Source organism: Haemorhous mexicanus, chromosome 6, assembly GCF_027477595.1.
Source record: "Haemorhous mexicanus isolate bHaeMex1 chromosome 6, bHaeMex1.pri, whole genome shotgun sequence".
NCBI classification, from domain to species: Eukaryota; Metazoa; Chordata; class Aves; order Passeriformes; family Fringillidae; genus Haemorhous; species Haemorhous mexicanus.
Window position 1 is genome coordinate 35,662,414 of NC_082346.1, and position 26,473 is coordinate 35,688,886.

The following is a 26,473-nucleotide window of genomic DNA, read 5'->3' on the forward strand; positions in this document are numbered from 1 at the left end:
TGTCTGGAAAACCTCAGGATAATCTGTTACGTCTGATACTTTTCAGTTACCTTGGTTATTTCTTTTCTAGAACGGTACTTGAGTCAAGTAGAGTGCATTAGAGTAATAACCATGTAGCAGGTCTGCTGAGCTGCTCCCTTTTGTGGCAGAACTGCATTTCAGCCTCTTCTGTTCTGTGCACTGGACACAAAAAAAATAATTATTCTTGGTTGATTTTGCAAGTAGAGATATTGAATCTCTGCAGCATAAAACATTATATACTGTGTCATTGATATTCCATGTCTTTTTTCAGGACAAAGAAGGAGTAGAGGGTGTATCTGTGGGAGCCATTCTTTCTGACTACCAGAGAGTTCGAGTGGAAGATGTGTAAGAAAATACTTATCTTTTTCAGAATACACATTCTGGAGAGTACTTATCTGTTTTCTAACTCAAATTTAAAGCAGAGACAGTTGCCTGATTTCTTATGTTCTATGATACCAAATGCATTCTATTCATTAATACAGGTATTTCTTTTTTTCTTTTATTTTTCTTCCTTTTTTCCCTCCTGAAACCATGTGTTCATTAGTAAAAATCTAGTAGAAACTATACCGGGTTTTTGACTGCTCTTCAGATCTCTCTTCACCTGTTGAAAATACTCAGAGATTTGGTATTAAAATATTTCAATAGGTTCCGTTCTTTGATTTTAACAGGAAGCTCACTCAGTTTCAATAATTACAGTGTTGTGGTCAAATCCCTCTGTTTTTCACGTGTTTTGATATAGAGGAACATCCTCTGACTTGTTATAAGGAATTAGATAGAAGAGAATCTTTCTGAGCATATCTTTCCTTAATTCCTTTAATCTAAAATTTGTTATTATTAATCAGGAGCTTCCATTTGTCATTCCTATTGTGCACAAAAGTCTATATAGATCGTGATTCTTTGAAGAGTCTTAATTTAAAAAGAACATTATGGAATGGTAGTTGTGTCTGTTATGTAGGCCAGCATTTGATCTGAAAAAAGATTTTCACTGTATATATCTGATGAAATGCAAAACCACCTGTGTTAAAAATTAATTATAGTTTCATGATTTCATTAATGATTTGTTGATGATGAAAGCAAGTATCTGGAATAATTTATGAGTTCTAAGAATGGTGAAATTAATGCTATGCCAACTCAGCTCACGTCAGCAAGTTACAGCGCACATTTGTTTTCTTTACAGTTTACATAGATAAATTGCAGTCAGAAATAACTCCTTTTTCTTTTCCTTCATACTTGAACATTTTAATAATTGCCTCACATGTTAGTAGGATGAAAAAAAGATTGTTTTTTTCTGATTGTTTTTACGTCTTTACCACAGCTAAGAGATTGACAGGAAATCACAGTATTTCAAACAGGCATGATTGTTTTCGAGTTTGTAAAGTAAAATACTTCACATTGATCTGTAGATTTAGCCCTTGCAATAAGGTCGTTTCATATGAGCCATCCCAATTAATTCAGCTAATTTTTTAGCTGAATTTAGGCACATAAGTAACTGCTTTACATTCAGAGCTGCTAAATAGTTCCATTACAAGACTTAGTGCACTGTTAAAAGCATATCAAAGTATTAAGAAAACCAGTCAGATTATTTGGGTGCTAACTATGCATTTACATGTCAACATTAAACATGCATTCACCTATATAGTCTTCCCAGTCATATGAGTGGGTCTATCTGATAGGGAGGAATGCCCATGTATGTGAGAAAGACTATGTATTGGGAAAAACATGATAACTGACAAATAAATGTAAATCTTAAGGACTCTGAACTAGTCCCATAGTTAAATGTTTACATTTTTCAGAGACCTTACACATTTAATCACCAACTGATGGTTCTTGACAATTTATAGAAGCATTACCTATCAATGATGCAAATTAGTGATTCTCTAATTTGATAAACAATCAAAGGCTGTGTATCAAATGCTGTCTATATATGATATGTATCAAAACAAATTATTAACTTTACAGTAACAAGTTGTTAATTTGTATCACAAGCTGTATATATTTTCCTGAATGATTCTTTTCCTTGGGTGTTGATCCAAATCACAGCAACAAATTCAGCATATTGTACTAGTGACATGTGTCACTTTTATAACAGAGCAGTAACTTTGTCCTTAGCTGTGTTCACAAAAGTGATGATTTCCTAAGGTGCTGATTGCTTTGTGTCCCAAAAGGTTTAGGATTGTAGTGGCTTTACTTACATTCCTGTGCAGATCTGTTTACCTCAGTGAGTTGTGTCTTATGTAGATGAATCATAGTCAGAACAAGTTTATTTTTTTTTCATATATAGTAGACTTAATGTTTATAATGAAATATAATAAAGTGTTGTAATTGAAATTACAGTAGAAAAATTATTTCAGGATAGGAAAAGAAAGATATTTTCATCAATTCTACATTAATAATACTGTGTAAAAGCATTATACTTGGCTTTATCCATTTTTTTTGTTTGTTTTTAAGGTGCAGAAGGCTTAATCTTCAGCCTTTAGCTTACCTCTGGCATTGGAACCAGGAAATACTGCTTAAAGAAATGATATCATCTAACATTCAAGCCATAATCATAAAAGTGGCAGCTTTTGGTATGTATTCAGATTCTGAGCAATATTGTCTACTGAAATTTCCCACAGACAAATCCACAACATAAGAGAGGAAAACAGAACTTTTATTGCACGCTTTAAGATATGAAGTGTTAATATCAAGAAAGTTATAAAAAATGGCTCAATACCAGTCGTGATGTCTGAATAATTAATTTAACAGGATGCAATTCATTCTTAAAGGAGACATGGAAAAGCTGGAAAGCAGTTCTTCCTAACATAGTCATTAAATTCCTCTCATATTTTTTTTGTTCTGGTTTAGTTTTGATTTGCAGTAAAGATGCATGTATAATTCAGTAATTCACAGTATTGTCATTTATGGATGATACAGGCTTGTGGCTCGACAATATTATAAAGCAACTGTGAAAGTTTTAATAGAAATACATCAAGTCAATATCAAACAAGATGTAGTTGTGAGGCCAAAATATTATATGTAACAGCAGACTTGGAGTTGGTAAATCATAAGAGCAAACAGAAATAATTCATCATTGCCTCTAAATTTTTTTTAATATTTAAAATGTAGTTGCTTAGCATACCAGAAAATCAACGTCTTTTTATTATCAGGTATATAAAATGAAGTTATAAAACTTGAAGCAAGTCAATATGAAAGCTAACCTATCTGTTTATTGCTTGAATGTAAAGGTAAGGTCAAATGAAGTTTCATAAGAAGGCTTATGAAATCATGTGCTCTAAAAGCCTAAGGAGCGTATGAGAAACATGTTAATAATACAATATATTCATTTTAGGCCCCTATGCAGTTTTCTGTTTCAGAGTAGCAATAAGTTTTTAAGCATAAAATGTGACCAAAGGATCTTTTCTTTTGGGGTTGGCTATAAACTTGTGGTCTAATGCAGCAAACAGTGGTTTGTATCACACAAGAGGCATCAGTGGTTAAAGATGTATATTTGGAAAATAGTGTTGCATAATCTTTCATTAGAAGTCCAGTGTCTGGTTTACCTGGGCAAGTTTCCCATCAAATACCTAATCTCTATTGCTCTCAAAGAATGCTTTATAATAAAGTAATTTCTCCTTCATTGTTAACCAAGATTTGAGTTATAATCCCTTTAGACTGGATGGATTAAATTAATTTTTAAAAATTATTGTTTTAAAAAAATTTATTTATTTTACCCTCTTTATCTGGTATAGTTTCTAACTAGATTTTACATGGTCACTATGATGCTCTCACTCTATTGTTCTGTAGGATCTGCTAGGGCTGAGAGAAGGATTAGAATGATTAGAAATACCACATGATTAGAAATACCACATTCATTTACAGGTAACAAGCAATGTAATTTATTCACATTTGCCTGAATTTTGGGAGGTCAGTTAGAAATATATAGCAATAGGATACCATGTTTTCTGCTACAAAGCACTTGGTTTTAAATTGGGGGGGGGGAAGTTTCTAAAATAATTGGTTTTAGGCCATATAAAGTATATTTATATATTTATGTTATATTTCCATAAAATAGAATGTGTTCTTTGCTTATACTGGCACGTAGAAAAAAATGAAGACCACGAAACATATGTAACATGTTTTTTCACATCAGAATTATTTTTTTAAAGAAAATATATTATTTAAATAATAGATAAAACTGTTTCCCAAATAGTCAGCATTGATGACCTGTCATGCCTGCAGCAAGATAAGCTTGTCTTTTGTATTCAACAGTCTTAAAAAAACTTAAAATGCACTGGTTAGTGCACAAAGAGTGCTTTGTGGGCTATTCATTGGAAGAGCGAATACCATAAATACTTGTAGATAGCAATTAGATAGAAAATCACTCCGAGTTATTTTTCCTTTTTATTTTTTGGCTACAGGTAAAAGAAAGATCTTATCAGAGTCAATTTCTCACCTGCCTCAGGCAGACGTAATTAGATGTAAGCAAATTTAATGGAGCTTTTGTGCTCTGGGGCCATTCTGTAATGCTTTAATAATTGCATGCCTTATTAAAGTGGATTTAAGGTATGAAGGCTGTTTAACATATCAAGTGGCAAAGTAGATAAGATACAGTTTAACTTTTTGCCTTTTAGATTAATAATCAAAGCTAAACTGCAATGAAAATATTTAAAATAACAGATTTAAGAGTCTGAAGGGTAATGCATTAGGTGATACGTTGTACAGTTGTTAATGCAAGAAGCAAATCTGTAACCTGAGCTTGACATTCATCGGCGCTGGCGTACTTGTACACCCGCCTTGTCCTGTTTTCCATTAACTCAGTGCCGGTATTGACAAGGTAAAAGCCTGTCGTTTTATGTAGAAAACACATAATTATGCAAGTAAATGAGCATTAGTTTAGTACATTTCCCTAAATCCACCATTACAAATTAATACCATAAACCTTGCCAGTGGCAAGAGTTTTCTATCTCAGAGAAGTGTAGTTTTCCAGATGGGATGCCAATTGCTCTCACTTATATGCAAAAAAAAGTATTGTTAGCAACCTTTTTCACATGCCTTCTGTTGATCTATAAGTAGATTGGCTTTCTTTCCTTTAGAGTATATTTCAAAAGCTTTAATGATGAGAGAAAAACATTCCACGATCTAGCAGCAAACCTGAGCACTATATATATGTATAAAAGCTACTTCTGAATATTTATCTTCAGTGCCATTTTCTTGCTGCTAAAGATGTCTGTATGATACATCACACTTTTATCTTTGAAATATACACCTCTTCAGTGGAAATCCAGAAATTCAGAAATAGTTTACTCAGTATCAGCTAAAATTGAAGCTATTACTGATTGTTTTTAACATGTGTGTTCCTGAAATTCCAGTAATAGACATTTCTCATGTGACACATTGTAATATAGCACTATGTAATAGAACAATTGTTTAACTATTGTAACACAAGAAGACGATGCATTTTTGATCTCCTTCCTTTTTGGTTGTGTTTTCCAGATTAACTAATACTAATTAACTTGCAGAGTATGCATATAGCAGATTCAACTTTAAATCTTGATAACTTCATATACTGGTCTTAACTGTGCCTCATTCTAAAGCAAATTGTTTCCACTGCAGTACAAGGTGTAATACAAATTTGGAAGTGAGGGAAGGAGGAGGGTTACATTTGGAAGGAATTTTTGAGTTTCTTACAATATGATCCTTAGTAAAATTTGATGTTCAAGTTTATTTACTTTCAGTTTACTTATATAGTTATCTATACCTAAATCTTTTTAAGTATTAACACTAAAACTTAAGCACCTCTGTACTTTTTAAGATATGGCAGACTTCATTTCTCATATATATGAGAATATACTTGAAGCTGATTTTATGTCATGTAGTTAAAGAAGGTTTTTCCACAATGTTTCTAGATTTTCTTGATGTTTCAAAAGTATCATTTATACTGAGTAAGTTTTCTAAGTGCACACTGTTGCCTTGAGAAAGCAGAGTTGTGTGAAATTCCTTCTTCAATATTTCAGTCAAAATCAGAATATAAACTTAAATTCCTATCTTTTAGGGGATTAATATGCATTTATTTGCTTTATACATTGCAGCTTCTTTCCAGTTTGGTTACAATAAACTAATCCTTAATTATTTCATTTAATACCTGAAAAAATTATGTGGTCAGATAATTTAAAAAAAATAATTTAATTTGAAAAAGATAAACTCTGATTAAATGATTAAATTATGTTTCTAAGTTCTAGCTGCTCTTTGGACCACAGGAAAGAAATTATACTCTAGTGCTGTTCAACTCTTGAACAGTAATAAAAGCTGAAACTTTGAATCAGGGCTGATCAGTCTGCATATGAAGTGGAGCTCTTTTATTTCTTGACTATGTTCTTTACTTGTAGGTCCAGCTGCTTGAGTGCCTATAGACATTCTACATTCCCAGCCATGAGTAGAGTTGAAATCACAGGGTCTGTGGAAACCTAAATTTTAAAGTGGTATGAGCCTTAGTTACTTATGCTGGCTATTTCCCAATGGAGTAATGAGTACTTAGGGAGCCAGTGCCATCTCCTGTCTGTCAGGAAATCCCAAGTTCCTTCACTAGAACGAGCTGTCTGTACTAAGTATATTTAACATGAACCTCCTTTGGTGTGAGAAGATATTGATGTTTGCTTCCCATGGTCTAGAAAATAGGTATACTCCTGCTATTCATGGAATCCACTATCCTGATAGTTGAGGGATGTGTATGTTTTTGTATATGACTTTTTAATTGAAAAAGAGAGACTATTGCTTCCTTTTCTAATGAATCTGTTATTTAAACCCAGCCACCTAGGTGTCTATGTTACTGTTTATTTGTATGCCTCTAGTGTATAGAAGTGAAATCCTGACTGACTGAAATTGATCGCCATACCCCCATTAGTTTTCACTGAGGTAAAATTTACATGTGAAGAGCTACATTAAAAGAGATCTAGCACCACACAGTTCCTGGATAAGCTCTGAAGGCTGTAATTTAGTGTACAGATAAACTGATCTAATAGTTGCTGCCAAAAGGTCAATCTTCCCGTCCCACTTCTAGCTGACTCTTCCAAACCACAAGTCTGTGCTTGCTTCTGCCCTTGTAAAGGCTCCAGTGTTTTTGTGGCTGCATGTAGATGATCAGCAGGATCTGCTTTTTTGTGCAGGAACTTGCTCTGTAGAAACCACAGCTGCATGGAGGGCAGAGCTCTCTCTTTGAATAGAAAGATTATTACTAACCTTTATTCAAGTTGGCTGCAATGGCAGATCATATTCTGAAGTAAAATTGTTGGTTTTCAGTTTTTTCTGAGCACATCATCTGTGTAATGGAGAGGAACAATGTTCTTTGAAAATGTGTTTTTAGTACTGCGCAATTTTAAAGTAATTTTGAGGAAACTGAAGGACCTTGTCATAACAGGGGAAGGAGACGCTTCCTCCAAATATTTTTTAAAAATTCTCAGACCATTCACAAACATAACATAGAAGGAATTTAATAATGTTTTGTTATTTAATCAATATGAGATCACAGTTGCTTTCTTATATATTGTACAGTAAGGATTGTTTACTTGCTTATTGCTAAGTAAATTAAACATTTACATTATTCTTAGCCAATTCAGCTTATTTACAGGATCATTCCAGTGCTTTCTTCCTTGTACATCTACCAAACAGTAGAGCTGTAGTAGAATCCATGACTGTGTTCAACACCATTTGCTCTTGAGAACATTCTGTTTTATTAATATGAAAAACACATTAAGGTTGGAAAAGAACTCTGAGGTCATCAAGTCCCACCTTCAATAGCACTATAACCACTTAATCATATCACCAAGTGCCACATCTACTTTTAAACACTTAACTTGTTTTTTGAACACTTATTCTGTTTATCATAATTTGAAGTAAAAGATAGAATGACTGATAATATTTTTCAAGTCGTGTCAAATTTTGATGTGTGTCTATTCTGGTAGTGATAATGTATTCTAAAAATAGCCTTAAAGTTTTGTTAGAAAAGTTATCCTTGTGCAGTGTTGAAGTATTATCTTGCTTACACATATGATCACTTTTAATTAATTTTAGTTTTAATTTATTTTCAGATTATAAATTTGATGAATTACCTATGATGTACTTTGGGAAAGATGTTCTCATTAGCCTTTTTCCCCTTTGAAATCTTGTTTCCTAGCTAGCATATGGTGTTGTGACTGAATTTTCAGACAAATCTTCTCAAACTTCATTGGCTCATTAGAGTTTACGTGCATTTGATTCTTTTTCTCTAGGCTTCTTCCCTATATATTTTTCTACCTTCCCATTTATCTCCATAATTAATGTTATTTATGATAAAAAAAAAAAAAAGAGACCACACCTGTTTATTCACTAGACATTGCATGAAAAGACTTGGAAAAACTTATAAAAACAGAGAGCCATTTTATCTCAAGCCATTTCTTTTCCTGGAAGAAGAGTTTGACATAGGAAAAGATCAGTACAGATAAATGGAAATTGTATGCAAGACTGAAAGTAAAAAAAAATTAGCTTGGGATTTAAGATGTGATGCGAAAAAAATGAGGAAGAGAAAATAGAACTAGTAATGGACTTAAAGAAGAAGTTTGATTCATAGTTGAATAGTTGAAAGTTTAGGAAAATGAGAAAATAATCTTTGCATTTAGAATGGTACTTGCCTTGATGCTTGTATATGAATGACAGATACTTTGTTACCAGTGTAAGATGAGGTTTCAGAAAGAGATTTTAGTGCATATATTAAGTATAAAGAAATGTTTGAAAATAAATTGTATTACAGAAAAGGAAGAAATGAGATTTTGCATAAGTCAGTTTAGAAACAAATTAGAGAGAAATAAGATTCCCTCTTCTCTAACTCTGAGCCTATACACTGGAAAATGGGAGGGATGTTGTTGTCATAAAAGCTGACAGGAGTTAGAAGGAAGAGTAAGGGACAGTGCCTAAAAACAGAAAAGTGTTTGAAAGCTGATATTATTGAGTGCTGTTAAGGAGATGCCACAGACAGACAAAGCAGGAGAGAGAGGGGTTAAAAGTGGAAAGATCACGTTGCCATTTGGGGAGATCACGTAATCTAAAGGAAAATTTAAATGGAAGCAAGAGGCTAAGAGCGCATTATTAGGCATTTAAAGTGAAACAGGAAAGGAAGTATGGGCTATAGTGAAAAAGACAGAAAAATAGTCAGAACTTGGAGCTGAAAAATAGTGGAAGAAAGGGAGCTTAGTAAGAGTTGTCAAAAGCAGAAATAATCTTAACAATATGAAAATCAAGACATACAAGTGGTATATTTTTAGTACTAGAATATATACTTGCTGCTCTTTAGTGTTTGATACAATTTAAGCTCTAGATGCCCAATTACTTTACAGACTTACATGCCGAAATGAGACATTAACTCAATGCTTTGATGACATATCTCTGTAGTTTGAACCATAGATGTTTACTTTTCAGGTTGAAGTTTTGCAGGACTTCTTGTCCTTCTTGTCCTAGTCTGATCCTTTATTTCTGCTCTGGTCTTTTACCCTTTTCCAACAGATCTATTGATCTTTGCTTTCAGAAACCTCTGTTGATCCCCTTGGGGATTGTAACGTTTTAAAAAGTTTATAACTTGTCTGCATGGGGATGGATTTAATAAAAATGACACAAATTTTTTCACTTGCACCGCACCTCTTTCTCTTTCACAGATTGAAATTTCAATTATTTTCTACGAAGCTTACTAGAATTAGAACTGTTCAGAGAATGAAAAACCAGAATTCTATAATATGGACAAAATAGCACATATCTTTTTATTAAGACACATTTGTGTTCATGTGATGCTAGATCAGTTGGACAATTTGCATCAAATAGATTAATAAGCAAACAATGCTCTTAAGATATTTTACGCAAAAAAATTGTGTCAGGAAAGGCATATGTATGTGCCTGTATGAACTGAAACTTTAATAACTTTGTATTTAGGTTTTTTAGGCCCATTAAAAGTCCTGAGAAGAATTTGACTCAGTCAGTACTTTAAATGAGATGAACCATTTGCTGCATTTGATTAAAAGTAGTTTAATGCTATTTTTCAGCAATTATACAATTCTTCCACATCTTCCAAATCTTTTTCAAACTACCAACACTTTGGAGAAGAACCTTCTGAAATTCTACAAGGGCAAATGCAGTGTCCTGTACCTGGAGAGGAATAATTCCATGCACTAGCACAGGCTGACGGCTGACCTGCTTGAAAGCAGCTCTGTGGAGAAGGACCTGGGGGTCCTGGTGGACAACAAACTGTCCATGAGCCAGCAGAGCAGTGTGTCCTTGTGGGCAAGAAGGCCAATGGTGTCCTGGGATGCATTGGGCAGAGCATTGGCAGCAGGTTGAGGGAGGGGATCCTGTCCTTCTGCTCAGCCCTGGTGAGGCCTGACCTGGGGTGCAGTGTCCAGTTCTGGGCTCCTCAGGACAAGAGAGACAGGGAGTTCCTGGAGCAGGTCCAGTGGAGGGTGACAAGATGATTAAGGGTGTGGAATATCTCTCTTATGAGGAAAGGCTGAGGGAGCTGAGCCTGTTCAGCCTCAAGAAGAGACGACTGAGATGACTAACTCATCTCAGTATACGTGTCTGAAGTGGGAGAGGAAAGAGAATGGATCCAGGCTCTTCTCAGTTTTACTGAGCAATAGGACAGGAGACAACGTGCCTAAACTGAGTCACAGAAAGTTCCACCTGAATGTAAGGAAGAACTTCTTTACTGCGTGAGTGACCAAGCACTGGAACAGATTGTCCAGAGAGGCGGTGGAGTCTCTCTCACTTGAAATATTCAAGAACTGTCTGGGTCAATCCTGTGCCACGTGCTCAAGGATGACCCTGCTTGAGCAGGGAGGTTGGAGCAGATCACTGCACATCACTGTGGTCCCTTCCAACCTGACCCATTCTGTGATGCTGTGGTTTTGTAAAAGCATCTGATTGGAAATATTGCCTTGTTATCTGATAAAACGGTAAAAATTTCTTCAAAGATTTTTTGAGGATTCTGTTCTTGAAGTGACAGAGCTAAATTGCTTTGAATCCTAGATTTAACTAGAACACAAACATCTTTGATGTTTAAAAAAAACCACAAGAGATTGTAGATAATATTACTTCAATAAAAAGTTTTAGATCCTTTTACCTCTCAGAATTCTAAAATTTTATGACATCAGACTAACCTAGTTTAGAAAATACTTGAAGAATGTTCAAGAAGGAAGACAAACTGAGATCACAGTTAAACTGCACTGGAAACATATGCTAGAACTACTTTGGGATTAATGTCTTTTAACTTTATCACTTAGCTTGATAAGCTTGACTTAGCTTGAAAAGAGTTACTCTACCAAGTGTGTCTACAGGTTCCATCCCCCTACAAATCCCACACTGGATAAATTATCACATATCAGGAAAAATGAAGAAAGGAAAAAAAAAAGAAGAAAAAGGCCAAGGGAAAAAGAGAAGTAGATGCATAATGAAATCACATGAATTTTCCTCTTTTATAAAATAAATTAGAAGCAAATTCATCTCAAATCTTTTAGAGGTGCAGTAATACCAATTATTTATTGCACTTTTCATTATTTTTATACAAAAATTAAGCAGTTTTTACAACTTTTTTTTCTTTTGGAAAAGGAAATCCAAGGAATCCATCCAGTTCACCATTGTTAACACAGTCTTTCATGTGTGAAAGTTTTGAGGAAGTTAAGAATGAACCTGTCAAATTATGCTATCAGATGAAAAGTTCAGTTCCCAGCTCTTCAGAGAAATGAAAGCTAAATATGACAACAGGAATAATTTACCTCAAGGCAACTTAAGGTATAGATCTACAGTTCAAGAATATTTGTGTGGCATGTGCGTTTCTAGTTGGTAAAGGTTATAACACATTCCTGCACTCCTACCTAGTAGCCTATGTTACCAGCTAATGCTGTTGTGTACAGGCTTTTCCTGTGTTTCTAGAAACATTCTCCTGTATTCTGTACTGTGTAAAGAACAGTGCCTGACCCTCCTTTCAAAAATCACTGATTTTGTATTGTTAACTTAGGGAAAAAAAAAAAAGACACAGTTAAAATAGAGTTAAAATAGAATTTACCTTCAAAAATAATCCGATTTTCTCTGTTCCAGTTCTAAGACGGGGGTTGTTTTATCCTTTATACTCTTTTGCTTTCTATATGTATTTCTTTACCTTACAGGTCCTATCATCTTATTGTTAACCCTGTTTTCTTTATGATACAGAGATTGAGAATAAACTAGTTTTGATTCCAGAAAACCAGTCTTTCATTGCCTCTTTTCTTATTCAAAATTCTAAATGATTCTACTCTTGGTGAGCAGCTGATTAGGATCTCTCCAGAAACTTTATTGAAGATTATACAGCCCTACATCATCAGAAGTTAAGTCTTAGTCCCTTACATTCATAGTGACGGCAGTTACTACTCTTCTCAATATTACTTCTCAAGAAGTCAGGGAATAAAAGGGAACTTCATGTTCCTGTACCTTTAAAATAGGCGGGGTTTTTTTTCCTCCAAAAGCCTATCCTATTCCTATGACTAGATATTTCAAGAAGAATATGATAATATCAATTTTGAAGATTTGTTTTTACCTTATTTTATGGAAGAATTCACTGAGTAACAAGTTTAAGTTTTTGAATTGTAGGGTTGATTAGTGAGGAAAGGGTGGAGTTTTTTCCCCCCTATATGATCCAAAGATAATTCTTAACTCATACTTTATTGATGTGTGTGGTAGTGATTCTTTTACAATGTGTTTCTAAATTATGGGTTAGAGTTTGGTTCAATGTATCTTTCAGAAGACCTTTACATACCAACATTTATTGAAACAAGTAATTATGATTTATTTTTATTTATTTGGAATTTTACTAAGAAGGGAAAATAGAATTTTTTATTTTAAAATACTTTCTTAAGAATGCAGACAATTTTAAAATTCTGAACGTATATAAAACATGTTCTTGTTTGTCAGATAAGGCTTTAGAATGCGGATTTTTTAGCTGATTATAATGCCATGAAAATGTAACTTGGATTTCTAATGGTCTTGATAAATGCAAGTAATATCAAGTAGTTGCCCCTCAGGTGAGGGCCTCGTGCTCCATTAATACCTATGTACAAAGTGAACTATTTAAAATATGGTTCCTTTGCAACAGTTGTGAAATGCCTTTTAGTCATGTTCTTTTTTTCACCACAGAACAAAGCCATGAATTTTTGTCTCAATCTCTTGACATTGCTGCAGTTCTCTACACTTGTCTTGTGGCTGTGATAAGAGCATTCTGCAACCACTGTTGATATCTGCAGAAAGGAGTTCTGCTCCTGTCAGTGGATTTATCAGAAATTACAGGTGGAGTAGCAATTACTTTGAAGTGATTATACCATTTGTGCTATTGCTTACTGATTTTACAGTCAAACTAGACTACAAAACTGGAATTGAAAGCATAATTATTTTTACTGAACACTGTCAAAAACAGCATTATCAAATTTTTGAGATGTTTCTGTTGTCATATATTAGTCTATCTCAAAGAAATAAAGTTGCACTTGCTCTCTTGGCAGCACATAATAAGTTGATGGATGTAGTTCAGTTGGGGAGTTAAAAATGCTTTGAAAATAATGGGCCATAACATTCTAGGGTTAACATTTATTCATAGATGATGCAATTAAATAAAATAGACATTAACTTCAAGGTCAGTCAGGGAAGTAATAAAAGTGAATATTTTAATTGAATTCTAATTGCCCCCCACTGATACGTGTAAGTTAAATAAAATAGATGTCAGTCCTGCAAATTATAGCTCCCTTCCTAATTAATTTTTCAATTCTACATAGAGTCATCCAGGCCCTGGACCTTGTTGTTGGTTTATCCATCCATTCGGCTTCCTTTACATCTAGTTCCATTGAGGATAAATTTGGAGGATGTGGTACTTAGAATTTACAGCACACTGTTTTTCTTGTTAGTCTAAGCCATTTTAAGAATCTGAATCAATAAAGAAAAGTGTACCAAATAGAAATATAGATTTTAAAAAGCTATTTTGTAAGCATAGTTCCAAATACTTTATTATACTAATTCTAGCAACAGACATACAGCTTCATCTATGGATGCAGAGCAGTAGAGATTGGAGATGTGGATTACTGGTTCTCAAATTGAAAGTTACGTTGCTTCCTGAGGCCTTTACCAGACAGTCTCTATTCACTCACAATATAAACCTAGTGGAAGCTAAAAGAAGTACTATGTTTCAAAATAAATGCAAGCTGTCCAAAAATAGAATTCTGCTGATACAGGAAGGGTACAGGAAGGGTACATTGCACTTCACAGATTTTCATGTAGGTGTGGGATATAACTAAAGAATTTACCCATAGTGTATACATAGACAATTTATTTGTATTTCATAAACTAGTTGTATCATAGTTTCTTTTAGATTATTGGTTTGCATTCATTACTGGACAGAAGATATGTCCAGATTACCAAAGAGAACCTTATGAAAGAAATAATATGTCAGTGTGTCTGGTTCTGACAACTTCTTCCCTTCTCATATGTTTGTAATGTATCCCTTGGTTTAAATTTAGAGGAAATCAATCTGTTTTTATCAAGGAGAAAGAGGTTGCTTATCTTAGCAAAGTAATTATATTAAAAGAAGAATGTTAATATAAATGTGTGAAATGATACTGTAATGCAGTACTCTTTCATTTACGTCAAGAGAAATTGCTTGTTGCCCTAATACCTATCTCATTATAATCAAGGACAAAATGCTAACCTGATGTAAGTTGGAAGAGATCACCAGAACCGTTTGAACTATTGAAATTGAATTAATATATTTCAAAACTATTTCCACAAGAATAAATTATCATCACATATCTAACACATACATTTTTAGTCTGTTAAAAAAAAGCAATAAACCAATACAAAAAAGGAATAGAGGGGGAAAAAAACTCAGTCTTTTTAAACTTTAATTATTAAGCAGTTTTAAAAGCATTCCCCCACATCAGAAGGGAATTTTTAATGTGCTTTAAGGAAATATTTAAAAACTTTCTTAGTGTTTTTAAATTCATTCACTCTAACTTGTTTTAGTTTCACAGGAATTTAAATATAGCGAGATCATGATTGTAAAAATTAAGAGACATATTAGCTATTTTAACTCAACAATGACTTTATATAATAGTGTACTGTACATTTATATAACAGCTTTCATCATCAACAATCTAACGTGCTTTGAAAGGTACATATTTTAGAAATTGCTTATGAATGGAGTAATTTTGGTGGTGGCACTGTAATGATACCTATTACTGTATGAAGCAGTAGAGTAGGAAAAAATAGACGAATATTGTATCAGTACAAAAAGGAGCCCAAACCACAATAACCAAGAGTAGTAAAAAATGGGATAACTGAAAATTTCACAGTGTTCCTCCAGTTTCAGGAATTATAATTTTGTTTTTTCTCATTTGCTTCATGTGGTAAGTCCTTTTGACCACTTCATATCAAATCCAACTAGCATATTTCTTTGGTTGAAGATATCAGCTTCTGAAACAGTTGTTCCTGGATTATTTTATCTCACTGCTTATTTTTGCCAGTTACTTGGTTTATCCTGAGAAGTAACCATTAAATGCCATTAGCTGGCCAAAATTAAAAAGTCAAGAAGTTGAAACAGGAGCAAGTTAGAGCAGCTATCAAGTGTTAATAGGACTTAATTTTTTACGAAGAAAAATAAATCGAAATGTAGACATCATACAGAGTATTTTGTGATGGATCTAAAGGTACAACATTCAATACATTCTGTACATCTGAATTTTCTTTATATCTCCATCCTTTTTAATCTTACATTTTATATTTGCGTAAAACACACAAAGAATGGGATTTGGCAAAAGAACTTTTCATTGTGAGCCTGTGTTCCTTCCAGTTGCAGGAAGCATAAAAAGAATTAAATTGTATTTGAATTCCATAGGTATCTACAAAGGTAACTTCTGTCTTAAAGAGGCAGTATCCTTGTAGTATTTTTATTACTGTGGACCTGTGTGTTTACTTCACTGGCTAGTGAATTTTCTAAGGGATATGAGAGGGATACAATAGGGATTCCACTTGACATGTAGTGAAATGGTAACTAGCTTTGTTTTTCCGTAAACCTGGAAAATATTTGCCCAAAGATTAGGGAAAATTCTGACTCAGTGTATTTTCTTTAGGATAGTAATTATTTTAGATAATGTGGCATCTCATAATATATTTTAAAAAGAAAAAAAAAAACATTTCTTCATGTCATAAGAGTACTTAATAAGAAATATTTTTACATTTTTGGGGTTTTTTGCAGGTTTAGATCCAGATAAGCATCTAGGAAAAACTCTAGGTGAAATGGAGCCTGTTCTTCTGGAGGTGAGTATAACTTAAAGGATAATCATATAGTTCAACTTTCATTTAAAAAGAAACACAGGTAGAAATCCAGTAAAATTAACTTAATAAAAATTACTTACTTTCATAAATAAAGTGTTAACTCAAAGCTTTGCTTTGTACACAGAATATAAAACTTTGCTAAGCGCTTTTCATATCAAAAAACATTTCTTGACAATAGTTCACAAATGATGTCACCATCTTTAAAACAAACTAGAGGCATGAAATCTCAATATTGCAGGAACACTAACTGGTATATCAATATGATGCAGCTAAGTAATTGTATGTTAGAAACTTTCACAGCAAGAAACAGTAAGGGTAAAATCATAGGTGATACCAAACTTCTCTGAAGATTCCTATTTGCAGGTTTCCTACCATTTATACAATCAGACTGCATACAGTGGGACCTTTAAAAATGGAATAAGAGGTGTATTCTTGAGGATGCATTTGATTCTGTACAAAGGACTGGGTGTCCTCATACCAGGATAATGCTTGTTGGCAGAGCTAGTAGATTTATTTAAAGAAAAATCATTCAACTAGGGAAAAGAAAAAAGACCAGATTTTGTACATGAGGTTTCTTCGAGTTTGATGTAGAAGCTTCAAACATCAAGCTGAGTAAATTTTAAGAATAACATTTCTGAAATTATGTTTTCATGTATTGTCTGTGACAATGCCAGTTTACCACAATTCCTTGTTCTTGAGCCTGTTAGATACCCACAATGATTGCATGTCTCTTAAAAGGGTCTTGATGTAGCTTTCAGTGTAGGCTGTCTAAATGTCCACAAAGTGCTGTCCTAAAAATACTTTTCATTTCATTGTTAATCTGGGTAGTTAATGGTCAGCCTGGCTTTGCAAAGAGTTTGTTTTGAAAGTTTGCTGTACTTAAGGGTACAGCAAACTTTCAGAAGAGAAAGAAAAAGTAACCAGAACTTTAAAAATCTCTTTTGCTACTGAAAAATAGAGGAGTTTTATAGCAATTATTTCCTGTATTTAACTCTATTTTTCTAATTATTTGCATGGAGAGGAGAAGATAGGTAATTGCTACTTGGGAAACCTGGAGAGGAATAATTGAGGTCCATAACATTCAAATAACCTTACCTGAAGAGATGGTTTTGGTCTGTTCTTAACTTGAGATTTGTTACTTCAGACCTGAGACTCTGCCCAGAAATCTTCCCCTCCTCCTCGCTGGTCCTCTGCTATGTAAACCAGTTGGTATACAATCCCATTCATTATCTTTTTTTGGAAGTCTTGTTTCACTGATTTCTTAAAATCATCTGAACATTCTGCATTCACAGAAAGCTTCTGTAATCAAAATTCAGGTTGCAGCCGTAGTGGGGTTGCAGTTTGATAACTACTCACCTTGGTTGAATCAGTCTTGATTTCTTTAAAACTGTCACAGAAAGTATTGCAATTTTAATTGTGCTAGTAAGAAGTATTCTTCTGCATTTGATTTCACCATCATTCATTTTCAAAAGAAAATAATAAACTATGAAATCCAAAAGTACCTGGTATTTTTTGTGAATTGCATATATTCGTCATGTTGTTTGATATCTTAATTAAAGTGATTCTTACTTACTCGGTTTCACTGAAATTATTTCTGTCATGGTTTTAACACTTCTCAAAACCCACATTTGATGATTTTATCTTTTGTTGATATAGCAATACACAAAGTAATGACTGCCTAAAATGTATAAATCGGGCATTCTGACACTGCTTGCAATGCTTGTCTGGCCATTGTAGGGAAGACTGCACAACTGATTATTTGTTCATTTGGCTGTTGCTTGTGCATATGTACGCTATGAAAGTCAAAGCCATTACAAATACTTTTTTTACTAGATACTTAGTTGGCTTTAAGGCCTTATAAAACCAAATCATTAACTATAAACTGAACAAAAATACTTACAAGGTATAAAATAGTCTTTTGCAAACCAGTGAAATTTTCAGCATCAGAAGTTCTGGCAGACAGAATGTGCAAACAAGGGGTTCACAGTTTCCAGTAAGGAAGAGAGATAAAATTTAATATTCTAACCATACCATATAAAACACCAGAATGATTTAGTGTTTAACACTGCGCATATCCAGAAGTGCCATGGCTTTTTATACCTGTGATCTTTGATTTAAACTCTATTATCTAACCAATAATTTCAAATTTTACAATAAATTTGTTTTTCCTGTTGGGGTTTTTTGCTAATAGAATTTTTTCCTGTTCTTTGGGATTGTTTTTTGTGTTCTGTGTTGACACCTTATGTTACTTTACTATAGTTGTTTATTCAGCTAGGTGCAGGGTATTTCATTACAGCATTTTTCCTAGTGTGATATGCAAGTTTGTGAGAATTTTTGCAGTTCTGTTTCGAATTAATGTCGTTCTCTATGTTCTTCAGTTCTGTTGAAAATCACTTTATATCTGAATAATTTCAGTGCCCAGAAAAGTGCCAGTATCTTTGATAAAGAGCCACAAAGTGTCATATGTTAGCATATAGTCACAAAGTTCAACTTCTCTGGTACTACAGATCTGGAAATAAAACTCACTCACTTCTTACTTTTTTTTTTCTTTTTTTTTTAACTAAACGTTTACATTAAGGAACAGTCAATGAGACCAAAATTAACTTGTAGTACTATAATGGACCTGTTAGAATTTGTCTTTTGGATATATAAGAAATAAGCATGAACTAGTCATTCTCCTTTTAGCAAAAAATATGTGGTTGAGGCATTATAAGTGTTGGTTAGAAAAAATCCCCAACAAATAAATCTATAACCCAGCCCTGATTTCCTCCACTCAGTTATTTGACTTTGAAAACATATTATCACCTAAATTTTCAGTCTTCTGATTTACTTTATTTTATGTGTACAGTAGAAATTGTAATAATTACTGACATAAATGTGAGGTGGTTTTTCTGCAGTAGCAGCAGAAAAATGGAGGACTAGTGAGTGGGAAAAGCTTTTTGCAATTTTTTTCACATTACTTTCAGAATGTTGAACTTAGGAGTGCACTGATGATCTGCCACCCATAGTTTTAGCAGGAGTGAATATTACTGGCTGAGGAAATCAGCACTACAGAAAGTAAAGTTTTTGAATTATTGCTTTTTTCTAATTGATAGGTCTTTGGTTAGTTTTTGAGGGGTGGTTGCTAGATAATTGCTAAATTATTAAATTACTTTCATGTCCCAATGTTTCCTCTGTAACGGGAGTCTCAGTTTTTTGCACTCAAGAATTTTCTGTCATCTTATGTCTCAGGTTGTGATCCCACTGTCCTTTGAATTTGTTAATAGAATGGCAAAGGGACATTAAGGTTATATTTGTCTGTAATTCTGGCTCTGCCAATAGTCAATAGGAAAGTGTTTATTTGTATGCTTGCCTCAAAAGTTGATGAGAACACCTTGATGTAAAGAGCATTTCTGGAAATGTTAGAGTTTATTAAGTCTTACAATTTCTGTCTGGGAACAAAGTCTTCACTTGAAAAAGGAAGTACTTGAATTCAAATATTTATCTTTGATTATGAAAGTTAAAGAAGGAAGCTCCAATCCTTCTGTTTCATTCCCAAGGTAGGAAGAGACTGCTCTTCAGGTAATGTTTGGACTGGTCATTTATGTGTATCTCATTTATATGTACATCCTATATCTCATTGTGTACTTAAGATAAGCTTTGTGTAGCCTGGAAGATGGTTTCATCGTAGATTTCTTCTGGAGTTTGAAGTGTACTTGCATTACTTGCAATTAGTTATGTTTGACTCATAAATTTGCAGTTGTCTGGCTCATCTGTATTAGAAGGCAGATTTAATAATCATAAAACTTAGAGTCCATGCTGTTGTATTGTTATTAATGTAGCATCCAGTTTGCAAACCCAAATAATCAGTCTTCAAATAATGTTAATATTCTAAATTATTACCAGGCAAAATTCTCATGCCATTGATGACATTTAAAAAATATTCCTGACTTTGTTAAATGAATGTTAAGGATCTGTTCTATGAGCTGCTAAATATCTTTTGGTCCTGTTGACATTTGTGAGAACTGAAAACCCTTTAGCACCTTGTATAATTGGTGTCAAGAATGATGTTGAAGCCAGTGACATTGAAAATGAGAATTTCTCACAACAAAGATAGGAAATAGTCTTACATCTTCTGAGTATTCAATGTTAATTGCCAATAATTATTCTAGACACTGTTTACAAGCAGAGCTACCAATTTTGAAAGTGATTTGTAAACAGTCACTCCATGTATTTGCTGTGTAAAGGTTAGTTAGAAAGGTCTTTTATGGTTTTCTCTCTTTCAATTTTTTAATCAGTTTCTTTAAGGTTTTTTGGGGGATTTTTTCAAATAAAAGGTTTTGACTAACTGTTTTGTAGGTTGTCCATTCTTGTTGCATCAACATTAATTATTCCTGATGTATTTGTCCTATAGAAACCTTGTTGCCATTGTTGACAGATGGAGTTCTCTTTTATGTCAGGAGTGTAATTTTTTAATGAGCACTTGATTAAAGGTTCTCTTTTGCTCCTTTTATTTGATAGAAAATTTGAAAGGGAAAATTAAAAATAACTCTCATAACAAGACACTGAAAAAATATTTCAAACATTCTCCAAAAGAGTTTTTGATTTTATAGCACCTAAATATTCACGTGGAACATTACCAAGGTATTGTTTTCTCAGAGCATTTTCTTCTTCTGTGAAATAATGGCTGAAGATGATTCAGACCTTTGGTTTAGGTTAACTGAAGTCATCAACACTCTTTGAAGTTTTTAAGTGCGAAGCTTTAAGAGAGAACTGTAAAGTAACATGAACTACATTCAGCTTCAACAATAAAAATACAGTATCATCTGAATATATGTAATAGAATTGCTACACAAATATTCTAGTAACTATATAAAAATGTAATCTATGATGTATAAATATCCCAGTCTTATTTACCTCAGAAGAAACAGCAGATTTGGAATTATCTTCTATCCTCCAGACAGACTTTTTCTAGCCCTCTGATGTTCTGGAGAACTGTATTTCTACTTTGACTGCAAAAGCATCATGGATGAGCTTCTGTTCCTCTAAGGAAAGGCATAAAGGGGTTAAATAAATATTCCCAAAAGTAACATTGGTGTTTGCAATGGAGTTAAGGACTGCAGTTCAAGTTCTTATTAGTCACTTAAAGCAGAATATTAGTATTTGTTTAATGTTAAAAAAACCTGGACAGGGCTTGGCTTGAATCACTGCACTGACACATTATAAGGTGATATAATCTGCTACTGGGAGGAATTTCTGCTGCAGACAGAGAAGGTGTCCCCATGCTCAGATCTGGTGCTTGATTACTATCTTTCAATACAGTACATTGAAACAGTAGTACAGTGAGCTACTAAGCAGTTTTGCACTCCTTATTCCAACAAAAGAACTTTGGATCGTGCTCCACAGCTGCTCAATTCTAAAGCCGGAATTAATTAACATAGCCATGTCTCATATTTTGAATGCTTCAAAAATACCTAGTTATGTGTTTGAGTGAGATATCCAGAGCTTCAGGAATATTCATAAATATATGTTGATTAAGAAGTAAAGTACAATTTATAAAAGAAATAACATGTTTCTCTTTAGATCTTGCTTTAGCTTTTTGCTTTTGACTTAGAAAATTCTTATTTTTTGTTAGATTTTTTTAAAGAGTATTTACCTAAACATAGAATACAGCTTCTGAATCTGTTGTCAAAAAATGTGTTCATTGTATACTTCTATAGGAAGTGCTACTCCTTGTGTTGACTCACAGTAAAAGTTTCTCCTCCAAGTGAAACAGACATGCTAAAGACAAGTGTGGGAGTCTGAACAAGCTCTCATGGCCACTGAGAAAGAGGAACCAGGAATCAATTTGTTAATCTAAATATTACAGTGCCTGTTCTACTTAAAATGTAACACATCAGTAATTTTTAATCGCTGTAATAGGCATACAAAGAAATCAAGACCTGACTGTATGATGATTGGGATTTTTCAGCCTTGTCATGTGTAGTTTTTTAGAAAGTACTTGCCATGGTTTAACTCCAGCTAGCAACTAGTATGAACTGGTTTTGACATTTTCACAAAATACATTTAATAAACTTCTTTGGTGTAATACCTATATGTTTCCATTTCTCTTTTTTGATAGCTCTCTGAGAAATACGGAGTCCATGTTTGTGGAGAAGGAGGAGAATATGAAACATTCACTCTGGACTGCCCTCTGTTTAAGAAGAAAATAGTTGTGTAAGGAACAGTTTCTACTGTTTCCTTATATTAAAGCAAGGGGAGCATCCTAAAATTCAGTTTGAGACAACTAGAGGTGGTAAGAGGTAACACATGGCACCTGGAGGGGTAAAACATGTTCTTTAAGTTCACAGACACTCATGTTGTTTAACACTGGCAAAGTCCTCTGGAAACCTAAATCAATACCTGACATGATGAGGCGTTCATAGAGGGCTATAAACTTCTTAGACATTTGCACTTTCGTTTACTTGCTGATTATGGCCTGCAGTAAAACCGGTACCTATACACTGACACTTTTATCCTTTCATGAAGTGTGAATTGCCTGTAATATTTATCTTTCATTACTGCTAAATTTGATAAAGTGCCACTTCAGTAGCCTGTGGGTTCCATTAACTGTGTATATGTGTGTGTGTAAGTTTAGAAGCTTAGAATGATATCAATAAACCCTTTTCTTCAATTACTAGAGGATATTTTAAATACAAACTTTGTATTCAATTACACTGAATAGTTTATTCCTTTGACATTAATTGCTAAAGTCTGTGTAGTGAGCTGTGGAAAATACTTGTGTCTTGTTTCTTATAAGTCTGTTAAGTAGCGAGGCCTGGTTGCTTCAAGTAAAATATTTTGACTGCTGTTCTTTTTCTGAAGCAAGTAAACAGACCAGTAGTCATATATTGCTGATTGGTTCTCAGTCATCTTCGTGCAGGTCCAGATTATGGAGCATATAGACACGATTAATGCTTTCATGGTGCGGGTCCATTTGTTTCACTTTTCTGTGAGACTGGGGTCTGTCTGTGTAAGGAATAGAGAACCAAGAACTGCTAGCTCCATTTCATTGCATGGCATTTGGGAGGAGATCAATAGACAAAGTCGTTAAAGCATTAGCGGCTAATCTTGGCAGATGTCCACTGAAATACAGGTTGATTATGCCCTTGGTTTGGGATCAACTAAAGAGCAGTTTAAGTAGGAATATATTATAATATATCTGGCTATCAGTGATATAAAGACAGTTCAAGTGACTAGGAAAAGCTGAAGGAGAGGTGGTATGGCTAAGTTATCTTTATTTCCTCTTGGTGATACTCCAAATAATAACAGTTAAAAAAAAAACCACAAAAAATACATAAAAGAAATATTTAAATTAGTGAGTATTTAATAATAAATATATGCCACAGTAGACTTTTAAACACTTTTTCAATGAGTTTTACTGTATGAACTTCACAAGAAAAATATTTTATAGTTTCTTCTTTAAATAAGTTGTGAATTTTTTTCTACTTTGTATTCTTGCTTTTCCTGTACACAGAGTCTAAACAGACTTTGTAATCATGTTAACTCTGCTAGTAGAGCTTCCAAATGTTTAGATATACATGGTTCAGGTATACATCTCTCCTGATTTCAGCTAGGCCAGGTTTAGATTTTTGCAATAGCTGGGAGGTGGCCTGACCAAGGATCCTAATGTTATTTGATAGGACCTCACTAGGGTCCAGGGTTGGGGAAAGGAACTCAGGAACTCTCTCCCTCTCTCTCTCTGAGAGAGGAGTGTTTCTCCCTCTTGAAAAAAATGTGTCAGAGGGGAGCCATCTGTATTGTTCATTGTAGCAGGGTTCTCAATGAGCATTTTTGAATGTGAATCACTCATTATTGTGTTCTTTTGTTATTAATATTGTGCTGTTACTGTTCATTTTTTTATCTCACTGCTGCTACCAGTAACTTGTTCTTACCTGAACCCATGATCTTGGCCTTTTGTGCCTCCAGTTCTCAACTCCATCCCACCACATGGGGAGGGGAAAACAGGGGCAGGGGCAGTGAAAGAGAGAAGTGTGTGGTTTTGGAGAGTCTCAGTGGGGGCACTGAATTTGGGAGTACTGTTCCTAAAGCAGGACTAAATCCTGATGCAAATTTTAAGGCTTAAATGGTGTTGTAAGCATTGCAACTTAGAGGATTGCAACTTAGAGAATTGCAACCTGTCAGGATTTTCAAGATCCCTAAATTCCTGAATGACTCCAAAACATCTCCTGAATTAAAAGTTTCTGAGGAAGACATTGAAGAATTTCTTTGCCTTCAAACAGGTATGATGGATTAACCTTGGCTGGCTGCCAGGTTCTCACCAAGCTGCTCTCACTCTTCCTCTTTAGGAAGGCAGGGAGAGAAAACAAGATGAAATTATTTGTAGGTCAAGAAGAGAGCAATGTGATGTCTTACCAATTACTGTACTGGGAAACCACATTCAATTTGGGGAAATTTAATTTAATTTATTGCTAAATTAAATAAATAAATTTTTTAAAAAGTGGAATAGTGGGAAGCAAATATACCTTTTCACCTTGTTCTTCTCAGGCTTAAGTTCATCATTCCTGACTTTTCCACATCCTCCCCAATGAGCAGTGCAAGGAGGTGGAAAATGAAACTGGTCAGCTTGTAACACTGTCTTTGCTGCCTCCTTCTCTTCACACTTTTTGCCTGCATCTGCTTGGGTCTTTTCCATGGCTCCCTCATGAGCTGTTACAATGTGTGTCCTTCTGATCAGGCAAGTTCTTAAGAGCTGCTCCAGTGCGTGTGCTTTCCACGGTGTTTGGTCCTTCAGGAACAGACTGCTCCTCATGGGTCTTCCATGGGGCTCAGTCCTGTCAGAAAAACTGCTTCTGCACAGACTGCAGTGTGTGTGTCTGCTCTGATGTGTCCTTCCTGGCCTGCAGGGGAGCAACCTGCTTCACCACGGTCTTTTCCACAGGCTATGTGAAATCTGTTCTGGCATTTGAAGCACCTCCGCTCACTCCTTCTTCACTGACCTTGGTGTTTGCAGGGCTGTCACTGCCATGTTTTTCTCACTCATGTTGCAGCATAGTTTTAAAATATGTTATCACTGAGACACTACCAATGTTGCTGATGAGCTCAGCATCCCTTGGTCTCATGTCATAGAGACCACTTCTAAACACTAATCCCTGCCACCAAAACCTTGCCATAGAAACCTAAAAGAACAGGAGAAAATCTAGTATGCCTTTTATTTATAACGCTACTTGCAGGTAGTGTTTTCACTGGTCCATGATTTTTGCCCTCTCAAAATTGACAAGATATTTTTCTACAGTATATCCTTGCAAAATAAAAAATATGCTGGCTCAGGAAAAAATAAAACACAACCTTGAAAATTACTTACTGTGCAGAAATGGGAGTCTCTGTAATGTAGGACTGTATGACGACTTTTGCTTCTGAATGTTAAATTGAATTCTTGCCATTTCTCTCCATCTTCATTCAAAAATGTACCTCACAAAGGAAGCATGACAGATTGAGTGAAACATCTCTTTGAAAATAAACAATATCTAGTAGTGAAAGCAAAATCTTGCAACCAAAATATTGAACTAGAGTCTGATTGGGGTTTTTCTGGTTTTCTCAGGTAGTCTATTGTGAGCCAGTTGTCAGCTTTCTTACTCTCAGCGTTTGAAATGTACCAAGCATTTCCTGTCCTTCTTATGCTGATATTTAAAGTACAATTAATTAATGTTTCTTGAAATTTTAAAGATCTATTTCTCATCTATATGAATACCATCAAATATCTGCTTTTGTAATAAAGGCCTGTTTGTTCATGGAAGGCAGAATAGCTTGATCTTTGGGAAAGTAAATTGTCCCATTTGAAATATTTGGGAAATACCATTTTCTTTTATATACCTTACTATTAGCTCTGTGTTAGGTTTGTAATTCTAGGTTTGGAGTTAAAAGCAAAATTATAAAATTATAACTGTACTCTCAGTCTTGTTCTAGCTTGATATATTTGTACTGAGAAAGTGTTACAGAGTGTTTTAAAATTATTGGATGCTTTCTAGATCATCAAGAAGTCTTGAGACATCAGGTAATTTTGATTTCAAAACAAATAGCTGACTGAGACAGCTTTTCAACTGTTCTTCATTTTTTTCAGTCTTCTGAAAATTTC

The 26,473-nt window shown here is 34.2% G+C and overlaps 1 protein-coding gene across 4 annotated transcripts in view; it reads left to right on the forward strand.

Moving 5' to 3' along the window:
* DPH6 (diphthamine biosynthesis 6) overlaps nucleotides 1-26,473 on the forward strand; it is a 220,624-nt gene that overhangs the window by 38,655 nt on the left and 155,496 nt on the right. For all 4 annotated transcript variants that reach the window (XM_059849820.1, XM_059849821.1, XM_059849819.1 and 1 more), the window contains 4 exons: nucleotides 293-366; nucleotides 2,470-2,588; nucleotides 16,280-16,341; nucleotides 22,460-22,554. In XM_059849820.1, the coding sequence (XP_059705803.1) occupies nucleotides 293-366; nucleotides 2,470-2,588; nucleotides 16,280-16,341; nucleotides 22,460-22,554 (350 nt within the window). The remainder of the gene's footprint in view (nucleotides 1-292; nucleotides 367-2,469; nucleotides 2,589-16,279; nucleotides 16,342-22,459; nucleotides 22,555-26,473) is intronic.